Source organism: Neoarius graeffei, chromosome 12 (assembly GCF_027579695.1).
Source record: "Neoarius graeffei isolate fNeoGra1 chromosome 12, fNeoGra1.pri, whole genome shotgun sequence".
NCBI lineage: Eukaryota > Metazoa > Chordata > Actinopteri > Siluriformes > Ariidae > Neoarius > Neoarius graeffei.
Genome location: NC_083580.1, coordinates 72,416,003 through 72,438,767, shown reverse-complemented (window position 1 = coordinate 72,438,767; position 22,765 = coordinate 72,416,003). Strand labels below are relative to the sequence as shown.

The 22,765-nt window shown below is 42.1% G+C and overlaps 1 protein-coding gene across 1 annotated transcript in view; it reads right to left on the bottom strand.

The window, feature by feature from the left end:
• The window catches only part of tenm2b (teneurin transmembrane protein 2b), a 704,289-nt gene that overhangs the window by 22,460 nt on the left and 659,064 nt on the right, over positions 1-22,765 (bottom strand). The window contains exons 15-22 of the mRNA XM_060936361.1: positions 19,987-20,197; positions 16,166-16,285; positions 15,229-15,490; positions 10,295-10,562; positions 7,307-7,450; positions 938-1,190; positions 800-820; positions 52-284 (exon numbers count right to left, since the gene is read on the bottom strand). Coding sequence (XP_060792344.1) covers positions 52-284; positions 800-820; positions 938-1,190; positions 7,307-7,450; positions 10,295-10,562; positions 15,229-15,490; positions 16,166-16,285; positions 19,987-20,197 — 1,512 coding nt within the window. The remainder of the gene's footprint in view (positions 1-51; positions 285-799; positions 821-937; positions 1,191-7,306; positions 7,451-10,294; positions 10,563-15,228; positions 15,491-16,165; positions 16,286-19,986; positions 20,198-22,765) is intronic.

The window sequence follows — 22,765 nt, the reverse complement described above, 5'->3', positions numbered from 1 at the left end:
GTCTACATTTGCAGTGATTTTTCAGTGAGAAGGACAGAGAGCGGCGCTCACCTCTGGGGCTCATCAGCGTGGCTTCCACGGCTTTGCCTCCGTCCCCACATCGTGCCTCGTCAAAGGGCACACACTGCTCGCCTGTGCCTGCCACCACCTGAGCGTTATCCATGAGTGGGCGGGCACCACTCAGCGAGCGCACGCGGTAGATCTGTCTGGAGTTGGTGTCTGACAGGAACAGAGCTCCTGAGACTGGATCCACTGCCAGGTAGTACTTATGGCTCGGGCTGTTGCTATGGAAATACGGGAAACGGAAGGAATTTGTCTTAATAGTCTTGGGCCAAGAGCACCGTCACCTTGGTGAGCATGATAAAATGTTAAAAGCTCATCTGAGCAGAGTAATGAGACTTCTAAAATAAGCTATAAAAAAGACATCACTTTGATAGGAACGCAAAATGGAAAGAAAGTGGATGAAATACAGGGGATTAATAGAGAAAAAAGAATGTGAAAATCCCTGCTACTGGAAACTTTTCGGTTTTAAAGGTACAAGTCATGACTATTAAAAGTGGTTTAGACCTATAACGAGCAAATAATTCCATAAACACCCTAAGTACCGTGATTTGGAATATTGCATTGCAAATATTGCATTGTTAGTTTCTTCATTTCAAGCTTCTGTTTACTCTTTTTCTGGCCCAGAAAAAAGCGCCAGTGTTTTAATAATAATCTCAGTGGTTCGAAAATTTACAGACTGCTACAGACTGTAAAACTAAACTAATCAGTGTATGATGCCATACCGTATGTTGCTTACCTGTGTCTCAGATCTTTATTTCTTCAATGTTGAGTCACGCAAAGAAGAGACAGAAAGAGACGCAATAAAACTCACGAATCCACCAAACGCTGTTCATATTTTTTTTTCCTTAAAAAAGCACTACAACACATATCTTACCGCAGCTCCAAAATAGCCGTGGTGTTGAGGGAAGGGTACACCCTTCTGATGAAGTTGAGGTCGCCCACATACAGGTTGCCCTCTCCATCGCACGCCAGGGCCACAGGCGCCAGCAGCTTGTTGCCCTCGGCCAGGCCGCTGCAGCTGGGGCAGGAGATACTGCGTCGACGCCCATTTCCCATGATGCTGCTGATGACTGGAGGCTGCTGCTGAGATATGAACACATTCTCCCCAGAGCCCTTATGAAGGATACCTGAGAGACACAAATAAAGAGAAAGGCATGCACTCATTAGCATTTACAATAATACATGATTCTTGTTTTTTTTAACACTTAAATGCCAAGTGGAAATGCTGACATTAGCAGCAGCGTTACTGAAGAATGCATTTCACCAACTCCTATTTATAATCATCTTAAATTATACAAATTCACCAGCCTTCTTCATTGTCATCCTGCAACAGGAACTATCTGCAGCTCAACACCTCGAAGACCAAGGAGCTGGTCATTGACTTTGGGAGGTCCAGACCAAGGTCACGACCAGTTCTGATCAAGGGAGTTGAGGTGGAGGCTGTGGATTCCTACAAGTACCTCGGGCTGTGGCTGGACAGCAAGCTGGACTGGACTTGCAACACCAATCACTTATACAGGAAGGGACAGAGCAGGCTATACTTCCTTAGGAGGCTGCGGTCCTTTAACATCTGCAGGAAACTCCTGTGGATGTTCTAGCCTATCAGTCTGTGGTCGCCTGTGTCCTGTTTTACACCGTGGTGTGCTGGGGGGGCAGCACATCCAAGAAGGACACATCCAGGCTGGACAAACTGATCCGGCGGGCCGGCTCTGTGGTCGGCATGAAGCTGGACTCTCTGGTGATGGTGGCAGAGAAGAGGACTATGGACAAACCATTGAACATCATGGATGATGCCAGTCACCCTCTGCACACCATCATCAGCAACCAGAGGAGCCTGTTCAGTGACAGAATGCTCCTTCCCAAGTGCAGGACGAACAGACTTAAAAACTCCTTTGTCCCTCACGCCATCAGACTGTACAACTCCTCTCTGGGGGGGAGGAAGGGTAACAGGAGGACAGAGGACGGGAAGGAGCAGTAGCCTAGCCTAGCCTAACAATAAGCAATACCGGACAATGTGCAATATACTGTGCAATATAAAGTGCAATATCTTTCCTGCTCCCCCCCCCCACACACACACACTTACCCTAACCCCACTTCTCCCCCCTTTCCCCCCTCCTCCCTTCCCCATATCTTATTCTTTTATATTTGTATATGTAAATACTTAATTTATTTTAATTTATCTAGAAGTTTTTCTGTATTTCTATTCTCTGTTTATCTGTAATGATGCTGCTGGAATCTTAATTTCCCTGAGGGAACCCTCCCAAAGGGATCAATAAAGTTTTATCTAATCTAATCTAATCTAATCTAATCTAATCTAATCTAATCTAATCTAATCTAATCTAATCTAATCACCGTAAAAAATATGCACAAATAATGACCAGGAAATAACTTATTTATCTGGTGATTAATTAAGGAGCTTTCACTACACATGGCGGTGTAGTGTGATTGGGTTTTTTTTTTTTTTTCATTTTGCCAAGGATTAGATTTTTTTTAATTATTTCTCTCCCTAATTTTTTAAAAATATGGCCAATTCCCACCCACTAAACAGGTCTCCCTTATCACATGAAAAGCTACCAACCAGGGACAGCGATGTCTATCATGTGCTTCATCCAAGGCGTGTTACACCAGCTGACCGCATCTTTTCAAAGAATAGAAGAGCTCATGATTGGCTAGCGTTGCTGTAATTGACGGGGTGAAAGAGTACGCTACCCCTCCCACAGGCTAATTTTGCTGTCTTGGGCCCCTTGTTCTCAGCCAGTGATAACCGTGGCATCATCAGGGTTCAAACTAGTGACCTCCAGATGATAAGGAGAGCACGTTTCTGTTGTGCCACTCGGAGCCAGGGTTAGAATTAATTTGCGCTAGTACGGTAGCGGTAGCGCAAATTGTTACTCTCACTCAGGATCTTTCTACTTTATTATTATTATTATCCTCCTAACTTTTCTAGGACGCTATTTCTCCCTCAGTTTTCAACCAAGTCATGACCAAATTTCACATGAAGAATACCTCTTGACTGATTTAAGTTGCTATGACTTTTGGTGCTGATCTGGATTACCGAACCGGAATGATCCATGAAAAATGAGCTTTTTTCCCCTCACTAAGCATCATTCTCCATCTCTCACCGTTCCGGATCTATAGGGTACCTTGACCAGACGTCCCAGTTTGTAAGAGCTCGCGCAAATCACTCTGACTTTCGTCACAGTATCTATCTAGCTTTTATTACTATTTAAAGGATGACATGTCATACGTTTTATTCATTTATAGTTACATTGAATAGCATGGAACGTTCCCGTTATCACTTATGTTACAGCAGTTATAAACCTCTCACCAGCATTTCTTTTTTCCCTTTCTTGTCAATAGGATAAAACAAAATGCAGCTTGTCATGTTACCAAGAAACCATAAAGCACAAAGGCCTTCTTCCTAAAGATGAAAGACCCATGTTCTTCTTCTTTTTTTTAACCTCTGCCAAGGGTGTTATGTTTTCATTGCAGTTTGTTTGTCTACCAAGTCAATTTCCATGAAACTTGGTGGAAGTGTGTAGCATAGGCCAAGAAAGAACCCATAAACTTTTGGAGCGGATCCAAGTCACGGTGCGGATCCACGAATTTAGTTTTACTGTCACTACCATTACAAGATACAGCATTTGGCCTTGGCGGAGGTCTGTGCTCTCTGAGTGCTCTTCTAGTTCTTACATGAAGACTTACAAGTTACAGCTTTACCTCCGACACTGGAGACTCCTTCCATAAATTCTAAATATTCATCTCCTCACAGAAAACTTCACCATATCAATAATTACACGCAGTTCTTAATGATGTTTTGGAGCGTTTGCAACAGAAGTCCCTGTGTGACTGTTACAATCAGACCGAGAACATTAATATAAACCTCACAGCTGTAACTACTGTCAGAGCTGCTGTTATGGAAAACAAATTATCTTCTGACCAGAACTGAGAATTCAACAACGTTGTGGTATAAAGGGTTTTGCAGTTCATCTTTCGACACCAGTTGTTGAATAAAACCTTCACTAATCTGCAGGTCTTCACCACCGTGCCTGTTAGATCAACATATTTGCATTTTATAACCACCATTTTATATTTAGCAGTTGCTATAAAAAGAGATTGTCTCTCAGATCATTACTGTGTTGGGAACCATTTAGCTTTAATTTTTATCCTTTTAGTATTCAGGATTCACATGTACCAGTTCTCAGCATGAGTTTGTGGTCTCAGCTTGTCAAAGTAAACGTCATGCACATCACACACTGTTGCTTCTTGTCTTTTTGAAATATGACTCTGAATGAGAGGCTTACATTATGCAATTTTAATTACTCATCATGAATATATATGACTCCGAGGACTGAATGTGTGAAAGAAAACAAGTAGCGCAGTGATACATGCATGTCCTTTTATCCTGATGCATTGGGAGTGCTATTCAGGAAGGCATTTTGAATATACTGTGAGCAATACCTGTGTGCGTCAATTGAGTCATCAGTATGTACAGTTGGTTACTAAGGGTAGTATCTCACTGGGCTGCGAGAGCCCGCGACTAGTTGGAGACACAATAATTGCGATAAAATATGTGTATTTTCACTTGGAATCAGACTGAATTGATATTCGCATATTTTACCGCAACTGTTGTGTCTCCAACTAGTCGCAGGCTGTCGCAGCCCGGCTTTCCCTGGGCAGGCAGGGAAGTAGAGGAAGCCTCACGGAAACTGACTTGAGAAGGGTTCGCGACGGCTTCGCGACACCAGCGACGCATTTGCGGCTATTTTGAGAGAAATTTTGTCGGACGAATTTTTTGAACATGTTCAAAATTTCAGCGACGAAGGAGCGACACTTTGCGACTCGTGTGAGGAAATTGAGAAGCCCCGCGAATGTTTCAAGACACTTTTGAAACTCTCTCGCGAATGACGTTCGCAATTTGTCGCAAGCTGTCGCAGCCCAGTGAGATACTGGCTTAAGTGATGCGTCCTTTCTCCAAGATTAAATGGCAAGCAGACTTGTGTAAAGGTTTATGTCAGAAAGCAAGGTATGTTCGCCTTATCGTCAAGGGATTGCAAAATTCAATCCTGATGATGCGACAGTCATCCGTGCCCAGGCACCAAGGGAGCAAAACCAGGTGTGTTCTCTGGCTGGGACGGATAACATAATCCAGTGGGAAACTGTTACTATTAGACTTGAGCTCAGCCAAAACTTAGCCAGACACACCAAAAAAGCAACATGGCAAAGGATTTTGCGAGGGATTAGTGGCAGGCTGCCAGGTTGTGTGCGGTTGTCGATGTTGATTTTAAAAGTAACTAAGTAAATTACACAGGGAAATGAATACTTAAGTCTGAGTGAAAAAGACTGTAGTGAGCGTGGAAGAGTCTGGAGACAGAAATCTTAGTTTCTCGGTCGTTAGCCTGTGCTACTTGCTCTCGATAGATAGCACTGGCTTGACTGCTTTATTAGCATTCACTAACACTACTGATGAACGCTACACCGGCTGGAAGGTGACTTCACTGCTGCGCTGACATCGCTGACTTGCAGTTGGCCTTCGAGAAGGCCTAGGGTGATAAATTTTTGGTCTCTCTGACTATAAATCAAAATCTGATTGGTTAATTCATCTGTCACTTCCTACATAAACATACACTGCCATGGCCTTCTGTCCCGGCAATGAAGTCCGAACCAATGAGTGAGCAGCTCGAAACTCTTCTCAGCCTAGACACAACAAACAAAAAAATCTCACTGGATAACTCGATTTTAATGTTTTCAGGACAGTAACCCTTTCATTTCTTTTTTTTTAAAGATTTTTTTTGGGCTTTTTTCACCTTTATTGGATAGGACAGTGTAGCGACAGGACAGGAAATGAGCGGGAGAGAGACGGGGAGGGATCGGGAAATGACCCCGGGCCGGAACCGAACCCGGGTCCCCGGATTTATGGCATGGCGCCTTAGCCACCCGAGCCACGACGCCCCCAACCCTTTCATTTCTGAAGCAAATTTGATAGAAAATGAGGCCAAATTAGAAGGGAATACTTATAATGAAATTATGAAAGAGTGAAAGCAATTAAAGAATGAAAGAAATTGAATACAACATTTGAAATGCTGATATGTTTGGGCCTTCTCTGAAGGCCCTGATGGTTCCCCTCTGGCATAATCATAATCTCTCTCTCTCTCTCTCTCTCTCTCTCTCTCTCTTCCCCACAGCAACTCTAGCCAATCGAGCTCATGTTATGAGGAAGAAGGTAGATAGCGTTTCCCTTTGGCGTTATGCAGACCTGTCGTGCAGCATGAAAAACAGTTCAAAAACCTCTCAGGTCTAAGAAGAAGCACTGATAAGCCTTAACCCTCCCTGGCTGGGAGCCATCATATGATTGGGAGAGCTGGCTGGTGGGTGGGAAATGGCAGGTGACCAAATCAGGGAGAAAACGAGGGGAAAAAAACCCGGCACAGTATCATTTGCACGTGTCGTTTTTTTCCCTAATACTTTGCTACGCCTCCACTCACCTTAATAACAGCAGCAATACTGTCAAATAACAATTCCACCAGTGTCTTGCCATCCTGTCAAATTTATCCCACTGTTCCACTGACTGGATATGTAATTTAGATAAAGTTTGTGCTGGATATTGTTATGTTTCACCCGCCATTCCAAACAATCCCACAAGTTTTCTATGAGATTGTGGCCTCGTGATTTTGCAGGCCTGACAAAACTGTCCCAGAGTGCCATCATCCTCACTGAACAAGTCACGCACAGATTTGGCCTTCACCTCCAGATCTACAGTTACCATCCTCATCTCATCTCATTATCTCTAGCCGCTTTATCCTGTTCTACAGGGTCGCAGGCAAGCTGGAGCCTATCCCAGCTGACTACGGGCGAAAGGCGGGGTACACCCTGGGCAAGTCGCCAGGTCATCACAGGGCTGACACATAGACACAGACAACCATTCACACTCACATTCACACCTACGCTCAATTTAGAGTCACCAGTTAACCTAACCTGCATGTCTTTGGACTGTGGGGGAAACCGGAGCACCCGGAGGAAACCCACGCGGACACGGGGAGAACATGCAAACTCCGCACAGAAAGGCCCTCGCCGGCCCCGGGGCTCGAACCCGGACCTTCTTGCTGTGAGGTGACAGTGCTAACTACTACACCACCGTGCCGCCCCAGTTACCATCCTGGAGCATGGAATTTTAACTGATGTGTTCTGCTTAAACCTGAAACACAAAAGATCCATTTGCGCATGTGTGAGTGTGCTGGCTCACCATGACGGATGTTGAGTGTGTGGTGTTTGTCCAGCGACCAGCCCCCCAGGTTCGATGGGGTGATCTCATAGCCCTGCAGCACCGCTGTTCTCTTCTCCCACAGGATCTGAGAGGGACACGTCTCATACTCGTATCCAACAGAGACTAGAGTTAATATATGAGAGAGGGAGAGAGAGAGAGAGCGCAGAGGAGACATACAGGCAAAGAAATAAGTTCACACATAGACACACACTTTATGAGCTTAATTTAATTTCATTGCTGACCAGGGACGAGCCAACTTACTGCTTCAACTAATTTGAAGAGAACAACATAGGTCCAGTAGGCCTTATTAGCTGAGTGAAAGGGAGGCTCCATATTAAATGATGTGTGGTTGAGGGAATAGCACCGAGAAGCGGTAAATGTAGTGCGAACTCGGTGACAATCTCCATGAATGCACTCTTATACAAGGAAGTGTTCATTGTTTGAATCGTTCCACAGATTTATACACTTATATATGTTTCCAATTTGTGCTATTTTTATGTTTTGTAAAACTATTATTATTAATCATTGTTCATTTAACTCAGGGTTTTTGCAATTTTCTAGCTTGATTCAAGATATTTCCCAAAGTGCTTTTTAATTTTTTCGGTCTTCCTGGGTTAAAATTTCTTGTTAAATTTTAATTAATTATAAGAAGAGAAAACGTTATAGGTGATAACCATTAGACATGCTGCCTTAGTTCCAAAAAAAAGGGGCGTGCTCAAAGAACATACATAAAACCTATTTACTTTAAAGGAACAGTCCACCGTACTTCCATAATGAAATATGCTCTTATCTGAATTGAGACGAGCTGCTCCGTATCTATCCGAGCTTTGCGCGACCTCCCAGTCAGTCAGACGCAGTCAGACGCGCTGTCACTCCTGTTAGCAATGTAGCTAGGCTCAGCATGGCCAACGGTATTTTTTGGGGCTGTAGTTAGATGCGACCAAACTCTTCCGCGTTTTTCCTGTTTACATAGGTTTATATGACCAGTGATATGAAACAAGTTCAGTTACACAAATTGAAACGTAGTGATTTTCTATGCTATGGAAAGTCCGCACTATAATGACAGGCGTACTAACACCTTCTGCGCGCTTCGGCAGCGCATTGAATGCCTTCATTTGAATGCCTTCATCACTCCATACCACGGACGGTTGCTCTGAGACAATGAGGGAGGCTCAGCCTCCTCTAAAAATGACGAACATCGTGTAGGATGAATTGCGCTAGGCTTATGTTATAGCTGACCTTATAACATTGCTATTTCAGATCCAGAATCATAGAAATATATGTGCTCAACCCAACTACAGTGCGAAATCATTCCGTTATAACTTTCCCCAGTTCGCCTAATGTGTGCGTGAGTTTTTCCCCCTCGTGACAGCGTGATGCAGCCCAGCCTCAGTGGACTTCAATGGCATTTGGGAGCTCTGCGCTTTTCAATCTCAAAATGCAAGACGGTTATTGGACAAATACTGCGAAAACGCCCACCCACGGACTCCCAGCCTCACAGTGGGAGGGACATGGCAAAGCTTTCCGCGAGGAGACTGGTGATTGGTGAAAGCGGCCGGATATTTTCTTTGATTGACAGCTCGTTTCAACTATAGACAGGCAGCGGTGAATTTCAGTTCAGTCCCATGCGGATTCGCAAGTGCTGTGGTGTATTGTAAGAGATCAGCTTACATTTCGATTTCATTCATTACATACGGTTTCTACCTGCTTTTTTAGTTTGTATATATTTTCATTGTAAATAAAGTGTAAATATAGTGCTGTCAAGTTTGCTATCTTAGTTCCAGAAATTTCGTTTATTTGAGTGACTGAACTTGAACTTGAGGGGGCTAGTCAGCTAGCAAGAAAGCTGCGCACGGATGCCAAGCATTGCTGATTTAATTTTGGCGAAGCCATTTGCCAGTCTTCCTTTTGAGGAAAAAATTAAAATTAAAGAGCAGGGTAGACCAACACCTCAAATTGACTTGGTGAAAAAGGTAGGGAATAATACTCGTTCCTTTCAGCTCTCCTGGTACGAGAAAGTGAATTGGCTAACAGCAAGTGACCCACATCAACAACAGTAAATAGGCTACTTTAGTAATATGTCATGGATGGACCAAAAATATAGAATCTATTTAAAATGTTTATGCTGAGTATATTATATTGGAATATATATTTCTCTGGATATGAATTAAACACAGCTACAATTTGGAAAACATTTTTAAACAAAAACACAGCCGAGAACATTTCACACTACAGACCTGGATTAAAAGTGAAGGGTTATCAAAATTGCCAATAAAACATTTCTCAGTCAAAATAAGTAAAATATAGGGAAAGTGTCATTGAATGAAATGTGTGGCACCCAGCTCTATGTTTGGCTCCCCAAGGTCAGTGCTTGTGCCTATTCCAGAACACTCTGCTGTTACTGCTGAGGTTCCTGACAAAGAGCTGCTTTCAATAATGATCAATTTTTAAACAACATGCCACAATTTTAAAATATAAAAAATGTTAAAATATACCCCTCCCCCCCAACACCACCATCATGTATATTGGACAGTAGGCTAATGGGCCAAAAGAACCTGTTATTTCACAGCTTGTGACCCTGCCAACAATCAGTCAGATCAGAGGCAATAGTGTGGGCAAAATTGATGTGTTTTTTCTTTTTTCTTTTAAAATCTGGAAATATCGTAACCGACCAGCCTCCCCTGTTTGAAAGACTACCAGCCGCCACTGCTCCATACTGCATATCCAGAAAGCATTTCCTGTCCTCTACAGACCGCAACATGCATTTTGTGAAAACTGAAAATAGGACATAGGAACATGACAAGCTTAACAAATCATATTATTCGGCAGCGAAGCTCAGGAGCAAACTCCAGTCATTTTGTTTTCTGTTGGATCAGAATTATCTGGACCACACTTATGCTTGAGAAACAAATATATTTCCAAGCTCTCAGATTGGGAAGGGTGTGACTGCGTCCTAAGAGCACTCACCCACAGCCTCAGCCAGGCCGTACACTCTCTGCTTGTAGGCATCCGTCTTGTCCCAGACGTACGTGTAGGCCAGGTTGGGTGAGGCGTGGAACCACTTCTGAAACAGATGACCCTCCATGGCCACCATGAGATGCACCTTGGCCAGGCTCACAGGCACCTGGGCCGAGGTCATGGTCACTTTAAGCAGGGCGTGATATCCTGATGTCCTCGAGCTCAGATAGCACAGGTTCAGACTGGTGCCTGGGATTTCCACTTGTTCATGAAGAACCTGAGGAGAGAAGAAGGGATTAGTTAAATAAAGACGCATCAATAAATCGTGATTGATGGCTTGTGTGTGTTTTTTTTTTTTTTGCAAACACAAAGCAAATCCTACATTAATTTAGTCTTATTAATGAAATACCTTAAATATGGTCAAGAAATAAAGCATGTATTATCTGTATATTGTGCAGTTCTTGAAAGCAGCCAAAATAATTTCCATGAAGACAATATTACACAAAGGTAGAGAAGGTTACAGGTGATTAGAGAGACGCTCCAGGGAACCGCTGCTCTTTTACACTTCTATGAGTCATTGTTTTCTTACTTTTACCAAGCTCCTGCATATTATCGCCCTTCAGGCAAACTGTTTTAAAGTCCCAGTCTCCGCTCACTATCTTATTTTCAGTTTTCATCTGAAATTCAGTTTAGAATTAGTTAGAATTTTCTGTCTGGTTTTGTGAGGGACTGACTAAGAAACATGGAGCTTCTTCTGTGGAACAGATGAAGCATATTTAATGTACAGTGGTGCAAGTTTGTGAACCCTTTAGAATTTTCTATATTTCTGCATAACTATGACCTAAAACAGCATCAGATTTTCACACAAGTCCTAAAAAGTAGATAAAGAGAACCCAGTTAAACAAATGAGACAAAAATATTATACTTGGTCATTTATTTATTGAGGAAAATGATCCAATATTACATATCTGTGAGTGGCAAAAGTATGTGAACCTCTAGGATTAGGAGTTAATTTGAAGGTGAAATTAGAGTCAGGTGTTTTCAATCAATGGGATGACAATCAGGTGTGAGTGGGCACCCTGTTTTATTTAAAGAACAGGGATCTATCAAAGTCTGATCTTCACAACACATGTTTGTGGAAGTGTATCATGGCACGAACAAAGGAGATTTCTGAGGACCTCAGAAAAAGTGTTGTTGATGCTCATCAGGCTGGAAAAGGTTACAAAACCATCTCTAAAGAGTTTGGACTCCACCAATCCACAGTCAGACAGATTGTGTACAAAGGGAGGAAATTCAAGACCATTGTTACCCTCCCCAGGAGTGGTCGACCAACAAAGATCACTCCAACAGCAAGGCGTGCAATAGTCAGCAAGGTCACAAAGGACCCCAGGATAACTTCTAAGCAACTGAAGGCCTCTCTCACATTGGCTAATGTTAATGTTCATGAGTCCACCATCAGGAGAACACTGAACAACAATGGTGTGCATGGCACGGTTGCAAGGAGAAAGCCACTGCTCTTCAAAAAGAACATTGCTGCTCATCTGCAGTTTGCTAAAGTATTGCTGCAGTGGACAAGCCAGAAGGCTATTGGAAAAATGTTTTGTGGACAGATGAGACCAAAATAGAACTTTTTGGTTTAAATGAGAAGCGTTATGTTTGAAGAAAGGAAAACACTGCATTCCAGCATAAGAACCTGATCCCATCTGTGAAACATGGTGGTGGTAGTATCATGGTTTGAGCCTGTTTTGTTGCATCTGGGCCAGGACGACTTGTCATCATTGATGGAACAATGAATTCTGAATTATACCAGCGAATTCTAAATGAAAATGTCAGGACATCTGTCCATGAACTGAATCTCAAGAGAAGGTGGGTCATGCAGCAAGACAACGACCCTAAGCACACAAGTCGTTCTGCCAAAGAATGGTTCAAGAAGAATAAAGTTAATGTTTTGGAATGGCCAAGTCAAAGTCCTGACCTTAATCCAATCGAAATGTTGTGGAAGGACCTGAAGTGAGCAGTTCATGTGAGGAAACCCACCAACATCCCAGAGTTGAAGCTGTTCTGTATGGAGGAATGGGCTAAAATTCCTCCAAGCCGGTGTGCAGGACTGATCAACAGTTACCGCAAACATTTAGTTGCAGTTATTGCTGCACAAGGGGGTCACACCAGATACTGAAAGCAAAGGTTCACATACTTTTGCCACTCACAGATATGCAATATTGGATCATTTTCCTCAATAAATAAATGACCAAATATAATATTTTTGTCTCATTTGTTTAACTGGGTTCTCTTTATTTACTTTTAGGACTTGTGTGAAAATCTGATGTTGTTTTAGGTCATATTTATGCAGAAATATAGAACATTCTAAAGGGTTCACAAACTTTCAAGCACCACTGTATGAGAAATAGCCATGATCTTCGATTTTATGGTATATCTATGTACAATTATTTTTTAAATCCCACATGGAATTTAGGTAATAATCTTTTTAAAACAGTTGTAGTATACGGAGTTCAGTTTACATACTTTGTAGTTACACTCACCGGCCACTTTAATAGGAACATGTTCTTGATGCTAAGATTCCTGTTCTTGGCTGGCAGGAGTGGAACCCAGTGTGGTCTTCTGCTGTTTCAGAAGATACTTTTCCGCTCACCACGGTTGTAAAGAGTGATTATATGAGTTGCTATATCCTTCCTGGCAGCTCGAACCAATCTGTCCATTTTCCTCTGACCTCTCTCATCAACAAGGCGTTTGTTTCCACCAACAGAACTGTCGCCCACTCACTCCATGTTTTTTGTTTTTCGCACCATTCTGTGTAAACTCTAGAGACTGTTGTGTGTGAAAACCCCAGAAAATACCCCAGCAGTTTCTGAAATACTCAAACCAGTCCATCTGGCTCAAACCAACACCAATGCCACAGTGAAAGAAAGTCACACTTTGAGATCACAATTTTTCCCGTTCTGATGTTTGAACGCCGTGAACATTAACTGAAGCTCTTGATTTGTATCTGCATGATTTGATGCATCGTGCTGCTGTCAAGGGATCGGCTGATTAGAGAACTGCATCAAACAGCTGGTATATGGATGGGTGTTCCTAATAAAGTGGCCGGTGAGTGTATATCTACATCTGTATCCATAAAACATATACAGTGGGGCAAAAAAGTATTTAGTCAGTCACCAACTGTGCAAGTTCTCCCACTTAAAAAGATGAGAGAGGCCTGTAATTTTCATCATAGGTGCACTTCAACTATGAGAGACAAAATGAGAAAAAAAAAATCCAGAAAAATCACATTGTCTGATTTTTAAAGAATTTATTTGCAAATTATGGTGGAAAATAAGTATTTGGTCAATAACAAAAGTTCATCTCAATACTTTGTTATATACCCTTTGTTGGCAATGACAGAGGTCAAACGTTTTCTGTAAGTCTTCACAAGGTTTTCACACACTGTTGCTGGTATTTTGGCCCATTCCTCCATGCAGATCTCCTCTAGAGCAGTGATGTTTTGGGGCTGTCGCTGGGCAACACGGACTTTCAACTCCCTCCAAAGATTTTCTATGGGGTTGAGATCTGGAGACTGGCTAGGCCACTCCAGGACCTTGAAATGCTTCTTACGAAGCCACTCCTTCGTTGCCCGGGCGGTGTGTTTGGGATCATTGTCATGCTGAAAGACCCAGCCACATTTCATCTTCAATGCCCTTGTTGATGGAAGGAGGTTTTCACTCAAAAACTCACGATACATGGTCCCATTCATTCTTTCCTTTACACGGATCAGTCGTCCTGGTCCCTTTGCAGAAAAGCAGCCCCAAAGCATGATGTTTCCACCCCCATGCTTCACAGTAGGGATGGTGTTCTTTGGATGCAACTCAGCATTCTTTCTCCTCCAAACACGACAAGTTGAGTTTTTACCAAAAAGTTCTATTTTGGTTTCATCTGACCATATGACATTCTCCCAATCCTCTTCCGGATCATCCAAATGCTCTCTAGCAAACTTCAGACGGGCCTGAACATGTACTGGCTTAAGCAGGGGGACACGTCTGGCACTGCAGGATTTGAGTCCCTGGTGGCGTAGTGTGTTACTGATGGTAACCTTTGTTACTTTGGTCCCAGCTCTCTGCAGGTCATTCACTAGGTCCCCCCGTGTGGTTCTGGGATTTTTGCTCACCGTTCTTGTGATCATGTTGACCCCACGGGGTGAGATCTTGCATGGAGCCCCAGATCGAGGGAGATTATCAGTGGTCTTGTACGTCTTCCATTTTCTAATAATTGCTCCCACAGTTGATTTCTTCACACCAAGCTGCTTACCTATTGCAGATTCAGTCTTCCCAGCCTGGTGCAGGTGTACAAGTTTGTTTCTGGTGTCCTTTGACAGCTCTTTGGTCTTGGCCATAGTGGAGTTTGGAGTGTGACTGTTTGAGGTTGTGGACAGGTGTCTTTTATACTGATAATGAGTTCAAACAGGTGCCATTAATACAGGTAACGAGTGGAGGACAGAGGAGCCTCTTAAAGAAGAAGTTACAGGTCTGTGAGAGCCAGAAATCTTGCTTGTTTGTAGGTGACCAAATACTTATTTTACCGAGGAATTTACCAATGAATTCATTAAAAATCTTACAATGTGATTTCCTGGATTCTTTCCCCCCATTCTGTCTCTCATAGTTGAAGTGTACCTATGATGAAAATTACAGGCCTCTCATCTTTTTAAGTGGGAGAACTTGCACAATTGGTGGCTGACTAAATACTTTTTTGCCCCACTGTAAAGATGTGTACAGATATACAGTGGATGGTTATCTGCAATATATCTGTGTTGTAAGTTGAAGAACTCAAACAAGAAGCGAGTTAAAGCAAAAAACACGTCCCATGATCATGCTTCATAGCTTTCGTTTACTGCTAATAGTAACATTTTTTTTTCTGAAGCAAGCCTGTGTGGGTGTGTGTGTGTGTGTGTGTACCTGGCTTTCAGGTATAATGTGCTTGTTTGTAGGGTTGGAGCTAAAGAAGGAAGATAGAGGGGAGGGCACAAGCACAGGATCGGGTCTGACAAAGCCGCTCAGGTCACAGCTTGGGATGACGATGTCCTGCGCCTTCATGACCAGAGTGTCCATGGCATAGAAGCGGTTCCATGGCAGCCACACGGTGTGCTCCTGTTTCAGAAACGGCGCTCGCTCAAAGCGTAGGGTCAGAGACGCGCCACCGTTAGCCACCAGGTCAAACCTGAATACACAGAGAGAAATCTAAAATCGACATTTCCTCATCCATATATGACCAAAAACATTCTTTGTGATGTTAAATGAATCCACTGAAATATTTATACACTACCGTTCAAAAGTTTGGGGTCACCCAGACAATTTTGTGTTTTCCATGAAAAGTCACACTTTTATTTACCACCATAAGTTGTAAAATGAATAGAAAATATAGTCGAGACATTTTTCTGGCCATTTTGAGCATTTAATCGACCCCACAAATGTGATGCTCCAGAAACTCAATCTGCTCAAAGGAAGGTCAGTTTTATAGCTTCTCTAAAGAGCTCAACTGTTTTCAGCTGTGCTAACATGATTGTACAAGGGTTTTCTAATCATCCATTAGCCTTCTGAGGCAATGAGCAAACACATTGTACCATTAGAACACTGGAGTGAGAGTTGCTGGAAATGGGCCTCTATACACCTATGGAGATATTGCACCAAAAACCAGACATTTGCAGCTAGAATAGTCATTTACCACATTAGCAATGTATAGAGTGGATTTCTGATTAGTTTAAAGTGATCTTCATTGAAAAGAACAGTGCTTTTCTTTCAAAAATAAGGACATTTCAAAGTGACCCCAAACTTTTGAACGGTAGTGTAAATCGATACAGGGTGAATGATTAGACTGATAAGTGTGGACACTCACATGCCATCCTGACGCGTCATGGTGTAACCATAATGTGGGTAGTTCACAAAACTCACATTGACGCCCACAAGAGGAGTTCCATCAGATGTCAGGACCTGGCCACGAATCAGAGACGCCAGGCTACACACACCGTCACCGATACCAATACGGAGACAAAACAAAGAGACGGACAGAAGAGAAAAAGTTATTTAATAGCTGTATATACCACTGCTGAGCTCTGATACTGAGTGGTGAGACAGTAGCTGAAGGTCTGGAGTACTGACTAAAGGATGAGAGTTCAAGTCCTGGAACTAGAAAGCCAGGCTATCACATAACGAAGGCGTATGGCTACGTTTCTGCATTTTTCAAGCACAAAAATGCATCAATATAAGTTTTTAATCAGATTTGTGGCGACCAAATGTGGATTATTTTGGGCTTTTGCGGAATCAAGAGCAACAGCACCACCAGTGGTCATCATAAAAACACGCAAAATGGTGTGCAGAAGCAAGGCCGGGGCTGATTTCTTTCTAGCCCAGACTGTACATTCATGCAGCCTCGCAGTGATAGTCCTGTCAAGTGAATACATAGATTTGATCTCCGTTACGGCTAATATTTTCAACTCACATTGCTACAACAGCTGTGAAATATAGTTGAAAGTGAACACGAACATGGATTATTTACACAATCATACTTTTCTTTTTCAAAAACGCAAAAATTAAAGTCACCAGACGAAGTACACGGTATCCTATCAAAGAATATAAATTACACAAAGGGACGCATGACAGTAAAGTAGGTTTTTTTTTCTTTTTTGAACAAAATTGCTTCAACTTTTCTGTTTCAGGAGGAAACCCAGAGAGAATTAGAGACTTAAACTGCTTTAAAAAAAAAAAAATTAGAAATCACGAACGCAGCTGCCTATCTGTCTTTAACAGCGTGTGTAATAATTTGTCCCTTGTTCTTATTATACCATCAATAAGACCTCATGATCTTTCCTGAGGGCTTTTTACACCCCATTAATCTCTTATCCGTAGACTTCAGCAGAAAATAAACGAATTAGAAGAAGAAAAAGAAAAATTAAAAGAGGAGAATTTGCCACTCAGATTTTACTCTCCAATTTCTCAGAGGGAAGTGTGAATCCCTTGGGGCCTTCAGACTTTTGCTTCAGAGCTCTGAGATTCAGAAAGTAGGTGAACGAAATTAGCTTTTAGGGGATTAAAGTTAAAAAAAAAGGCATAAAATATACATAAGGGGCTTTATTAAATATACATATATAACGATTTGATGGTTTTATTTTTGCCCTGACCTTTTTCTCCATCACACAAGAAGACATGAAAAGCAAATGCTAAGAAATATGAAATATTATTTAACTTAACCTGTGCCAATGCACTGGCTCTGTTGCTTCAATGTGCTTTCATGTGCTTTGCTGAAGCAATAAAAGCATGCCAACTGTCTCCTACTGTTCTCTGTTGCACAAAAGTTGAAAACATCCTGAGTTTGCGCGCGTGTGTGTGTGTGTGTGTGTGTGTGTGTGTAATTCCATTTCACATTGCTAAAAGGTATCTGTGCGCCACATAGCAATGGAAATGTGTGTGAAAAAGCAATGCCGTTTCTGCAAAATACATGAAAGCTCGATTATTATGAAAACATATTTGCGAGAAAGTATGAGCTCAGTAATATTAATATGGTGGAAATCTGTTGAAGTGATGGAGTGAAATGCAATGGAAGAGGAAGCTGGCAAGACTGGGTCATGAATTTGCTGCAGAAGGAAGAAAAAGGGAGAGGAAACATGAAATAGCAGTGGGTTGGTGAATATTCGGATTTATTCTGTCCATATTCACTGGATATGAGCAATCGTGCGCTCTTATTGGCTACTCTACTACTCGGATATCAGCTTATATACCGTGAGTAGAGAAAAACAAAATGGCAGCAAGTCAGATATATCACTTTGTTATCAAGTATTTAAAAGAAACAAAAATAGCTTAAAAAAAAAAAAAAAACAGCCCCTCCCAAATCTCGTGTTCCACACTCCAGACCACTCGGTGGCGGTAATGCACCTTTAAGTTGGTTTGCCAACCGCCAAAAAAACCCTAAAGAAGAAGAAGAAAATGGCGGATCACGTTGCTGAACCAGCTGAGGACGCAATAAAAACTCTACTCAAAAACAAAACCCCAAAGAATAAAAAAAAGCAAGAAAATATGAAATGAAAGTATTTGATGGGAAGAATGCATCTTTTTTATTTTTCAAGAATTATTATTATTATAGCATTTTTCACAAATTGCTCCTGTCCATTTCACTGGCCGTGTTTACATTCTTCATCTTTAAAGGAACAGTCCACCGTACTTCCATAATGAAATATGCTCTTATCTGAATTGAGACGAGCTGCTCCGTACCTATCCGAGCTTTGCGCGACCTCCCAGTCAGTCAGACTCGCTGTCACTCCTGTTAGCAATGTAGCTAGGCTCAGTATGGCCAATGGTATTTTTTTGGGCTGTAGTTAGATGCGACCAAACTCTTCCGCGTTTTTCCTGTTTACATAGGTTTATATGACCAGTGATATGAAACAAGTTCAGTTACACAAATTGAAACGTAGCAATTTTCTATGCTATGGAAAGTCCGCACTATAATGACAGGCGTACTAACACCTTCTGCGCGCTTCGGCAGTGCATTGATATCTGAGCTCCGTATCAATGCGCTGCCGAAGCGCGCAGAAGGTGTTAGTACGCCTGTCATTATAGTGCGGACTTTCCATAGCATAGAAAATCGCTACGTTTCAATTTGTGTAACTGAACTTGTTTCATGTCACTGGTCATATAAACCTATGTAAACAGGAAAAACGCGGAAGAGTTTGGTCGCATCTAACTACAGCCCCAAAAAATACCGTTGGCCATACTGAGCCTAGCTACATTGCTAACAGGAGTGACAGCGCGTCTGACTGCGTCTGACTGACTGGGAGGTCGCGCAAAGCTCGGAGAGGTACGGAGCAGCTCGTCTCAATTCAGATAAGAGCATATTTCATTATGGAAGTACGGTGGACTGTTCCTTTAAGCCTTAAAATTTGTTGAATTTTTTTTTACTGGTTCGAAAGCTCAATGCAAACTACAGAACTGAAATGTCCAAGGAAGAATTAAATAAATGTCTAAAGCTATTCTATACCTCGGAACGACAGCAAGTTGGCACTTTATACAAAAAAAAAACAACACTACTAAAGTCAATTCGTGCAGGCATCGATAAGTTTTTAAGAAGTCCGCCTAAACGGAAATGATTTTGTCGGACATTTTGTATGAAGTTTTTATTTATTGAATTTGCAAAAAATAAAAATGCTCTGTTTCTCACAATCCAGTGAATGTGAATAGAATAAAATAATTATTCCACTCAATCTCATCGTACATGGCTTATAGCCAACTCGGTGCTATGTGCCTCGTCGGCTATGTACGACTTGATTTCGTGGAATAACTGTTAAATAGTGTTTACAGCTTTACTTAGTGGCTAATCAGTTCCAGAGGTTTTAATTAGCCTCTGAGAATCTGTCATCTGCTTTGTTAGATGATGTTTTAGGTCCACTGGCTGATCTTGGCTTCCTCATGGTCATGTTTGTCATTCGTGCCTTTATATCTGTTGATAGTTGATGGAAGCCCGTATCCTGTTTCTTTTTTTTAATTACAAGATGTACTTTAAGACAGACACTTTAATACATCATTGTCTAGACACCGTCTGATTCAAAAGTATTTTCTTTGCAAAATGGACTTGACCTGTGATGCATAACTCATCTTAAACCAACACCAAGTTCACTTCTTCAACTTATTCTACAGCGTGTTTGTAAGGGAATATGACTGATAAGTTACCTGGCATTGATGGGATTACTTCCTTGTATGATGTGCGTACTGTCTCTTCCCACCAGCACCTTGATCCTGTCGTAGAAAGAGCTGACTTTCTTGCCGGCCGATTGGCTTTGCTGAATGATCTGGAGCGGCTCACGTGATCCACGGCACAGCGGATTGCTCAGGCAAGGGCTCTGAGTGCAGCAGTCTGGGTCCATGCAGTCAATCAAGCCATCTTAAAGGAGCAAAAACAACTTATCTTAACGCTATGCTGCAAAACATATTATCCAGTCAGCTCCAGAATTACTGGCACCCGTGGCAAAGTTGGCGAAAACAAAGGTTATGAAAAATGTCTTTGTGGTTATGTCTTTGTCTTATCTCACACCACTGAACATATGGAAGCAACAACAATCATGACAATCGTGGAACATCTTAAGAAGCTAACAGTCTTGTCAGCACTGGCATTATGTCTTTATGCCGCTCTAAACTGACAAACATGAGTCCTGGAATAGTTGACATGGTAACTCGCCAGCCAGGGATGTTCTGCCTTTCAGCCATCTACATGCTCAAAATGTATGCAGGCACTGGAAAAAGACCAGATTATGTCTTTTTCCAAGTTTTAACTGTCTAGCTTGGCTGTAACCTCATCTCAGATTCCTGTTTTTGGCTGACAAGAGTGGAATCCAATATTGGTCTTCTGTCACCTCATGGTATGACATGTTGTGAGTTCTGAGATGCTTTTCTGCTCAACATGATCGTAGAGAGTTATTATTAGCTCATCACGCCAACAGGTGATGAGTTTATGCCATCATGTGTTGTCTGGTGTCCGTCTGGCGTCGTCCACATTTCACAAAAATCGCTTCTTCTCTCTCAATTCTTCATCGATTTGTATTCTTTTTGGCAGGAAGATGGGTCTGCCTGGGGTGCATAGAGCTTCTACCCAAATTTGCATAATCCCAATTAATAATGAAGATATGGAGTAATAAAGCCCTAACGAGCAGTTTCCACACAAATTGCTTCTTCTCCCTCAGTTCTTCACTGATTTTGATTCTTTCTGACATGAAGGTGCATATAACTTCTACCCAGATTTGCTTAATTGCAATTATTAATGAACAGTTCAACAAAAATCACTTCTTCTTGATCAGTTCCTCGCCGTTTTGGATTCTTTCTGGCAAATATTTGCGCTGGACTGGTTGAGAGTAGAACTGTGCAAGGTGGCCCACTTTAGATCATTCCTTCTGGATGAGACGGGGAAGAAGTGAGCTACGCTGTCACTGACGGTCTCGTTTGAGTTACCGTAGCCTGTTTATCAACTTTTTTTTCTTTACATCTGAGTTCTGAGTCTGGTGATGCCATCTAAAAGATGAAAAGCGGCTCTAGGAATTTATAGTAATATAAATTATATCGCAATCACATTGTCATCTGACTATCATGAATAGCAATACACATATAAATACATGTATCTACAATGAGTGAGTGAGTGGCCTAGTGGCCTTTTGATCGGGAGATCATGAGTTCTACAACCCCGATTCCAAAAAAGTTGGGACAAAGTACAAATTGTAAATAAAAACGGAATGCAATGATGTGGAAGTTTCAAAATTCCATATTTTATTCAGAATAGAACATATAGATGACATATCAAACGTTTAAACTGAGAAAATGTATCATTTAAAGAGAAAAATTAGGTGATTTTAAATTTCATGACAACAATACATCTCAAAAAAGTTGGGACAAGGCCATGTTTACCACTGTGAGACATCCCCTTTTCTCTTTACAACAGTCTGTAAACGTCTGGGGACTGAGGAGACAAGTTGCTCAAGTTTAGGGATAGGAATGTTAACCCATTCTTGTCTAATGTAAGATTCTAGTTGCTCAACTGTCTTAGGTCTTTTTTTGTCGTATCTTCCGTTTTATGATGCGCCAAATGTTTTCTATGGGTGAAAGATCTGGACTGCAGGCTGGCCAGTTCAGTACCCGGACCCTTCTTCTACGCAGCCATGATGCTGTAATTGATGCAGTACGTGATTTGGCATTGTCATGTTGGAAAATGCAAGGTCTTCCCTGAAAGAGACGTCGTCTGGATGGGAGCATATGTTGCTCTCGAACCTGGATATACCTTTCAGCATTGATGGTGTCTTTCCAGATGTGTAAGCTGCCCATGCCACACGCACTAATGCAACCCCATACCATCAGAGATGCAGGCTTCTGAACTGAGCGCTGATAACAATTTGGGTCGTCCTTCTCCTCTTTAGTCCGAATGACACGGCGTCCCTGATTTCCATAAAGAACTTCAAATTTTGATTCGTCTGACCACAGAACAGTTTTCCACTTTGCCACAGTCCATTTTAAATGAGCCTTGGCCCAGAGAAGACGTCTGCGCTTCTGGATCATGTTTAGATACGGCTTCTTCTTTGAGCTATAGAGTTTTAGCTGGCAACGGCGGATGGCACGGTGAATTGTGTTCACAGATAATGTTCTCTGGAAATATTCCTGAGCCCATTTTGTGATTTCCAATACAGAAGCATGCCCGTATGTGATGCAGTGCCGTCTAAGGGCCCGAAGATCACGGGCACCCAGTATGGTTTTCCGGCCTTGACCCTTACGCACAGAGATTCTTCCAGATTCTCTGAATCTTTTGATGATATTATGCACTGTAGATGATATGTTCAAACTCTTTGCAATTTTACACTGTCGAACTCCTTTCTGATATTGCTCCACTATTTGTCGGCGCAGAATTAGGGGGATTGGTGATCCTCTTCCCGTCTTTACTTCTGAGAGCCGCTGCCACTCCAAGATGCTCTTT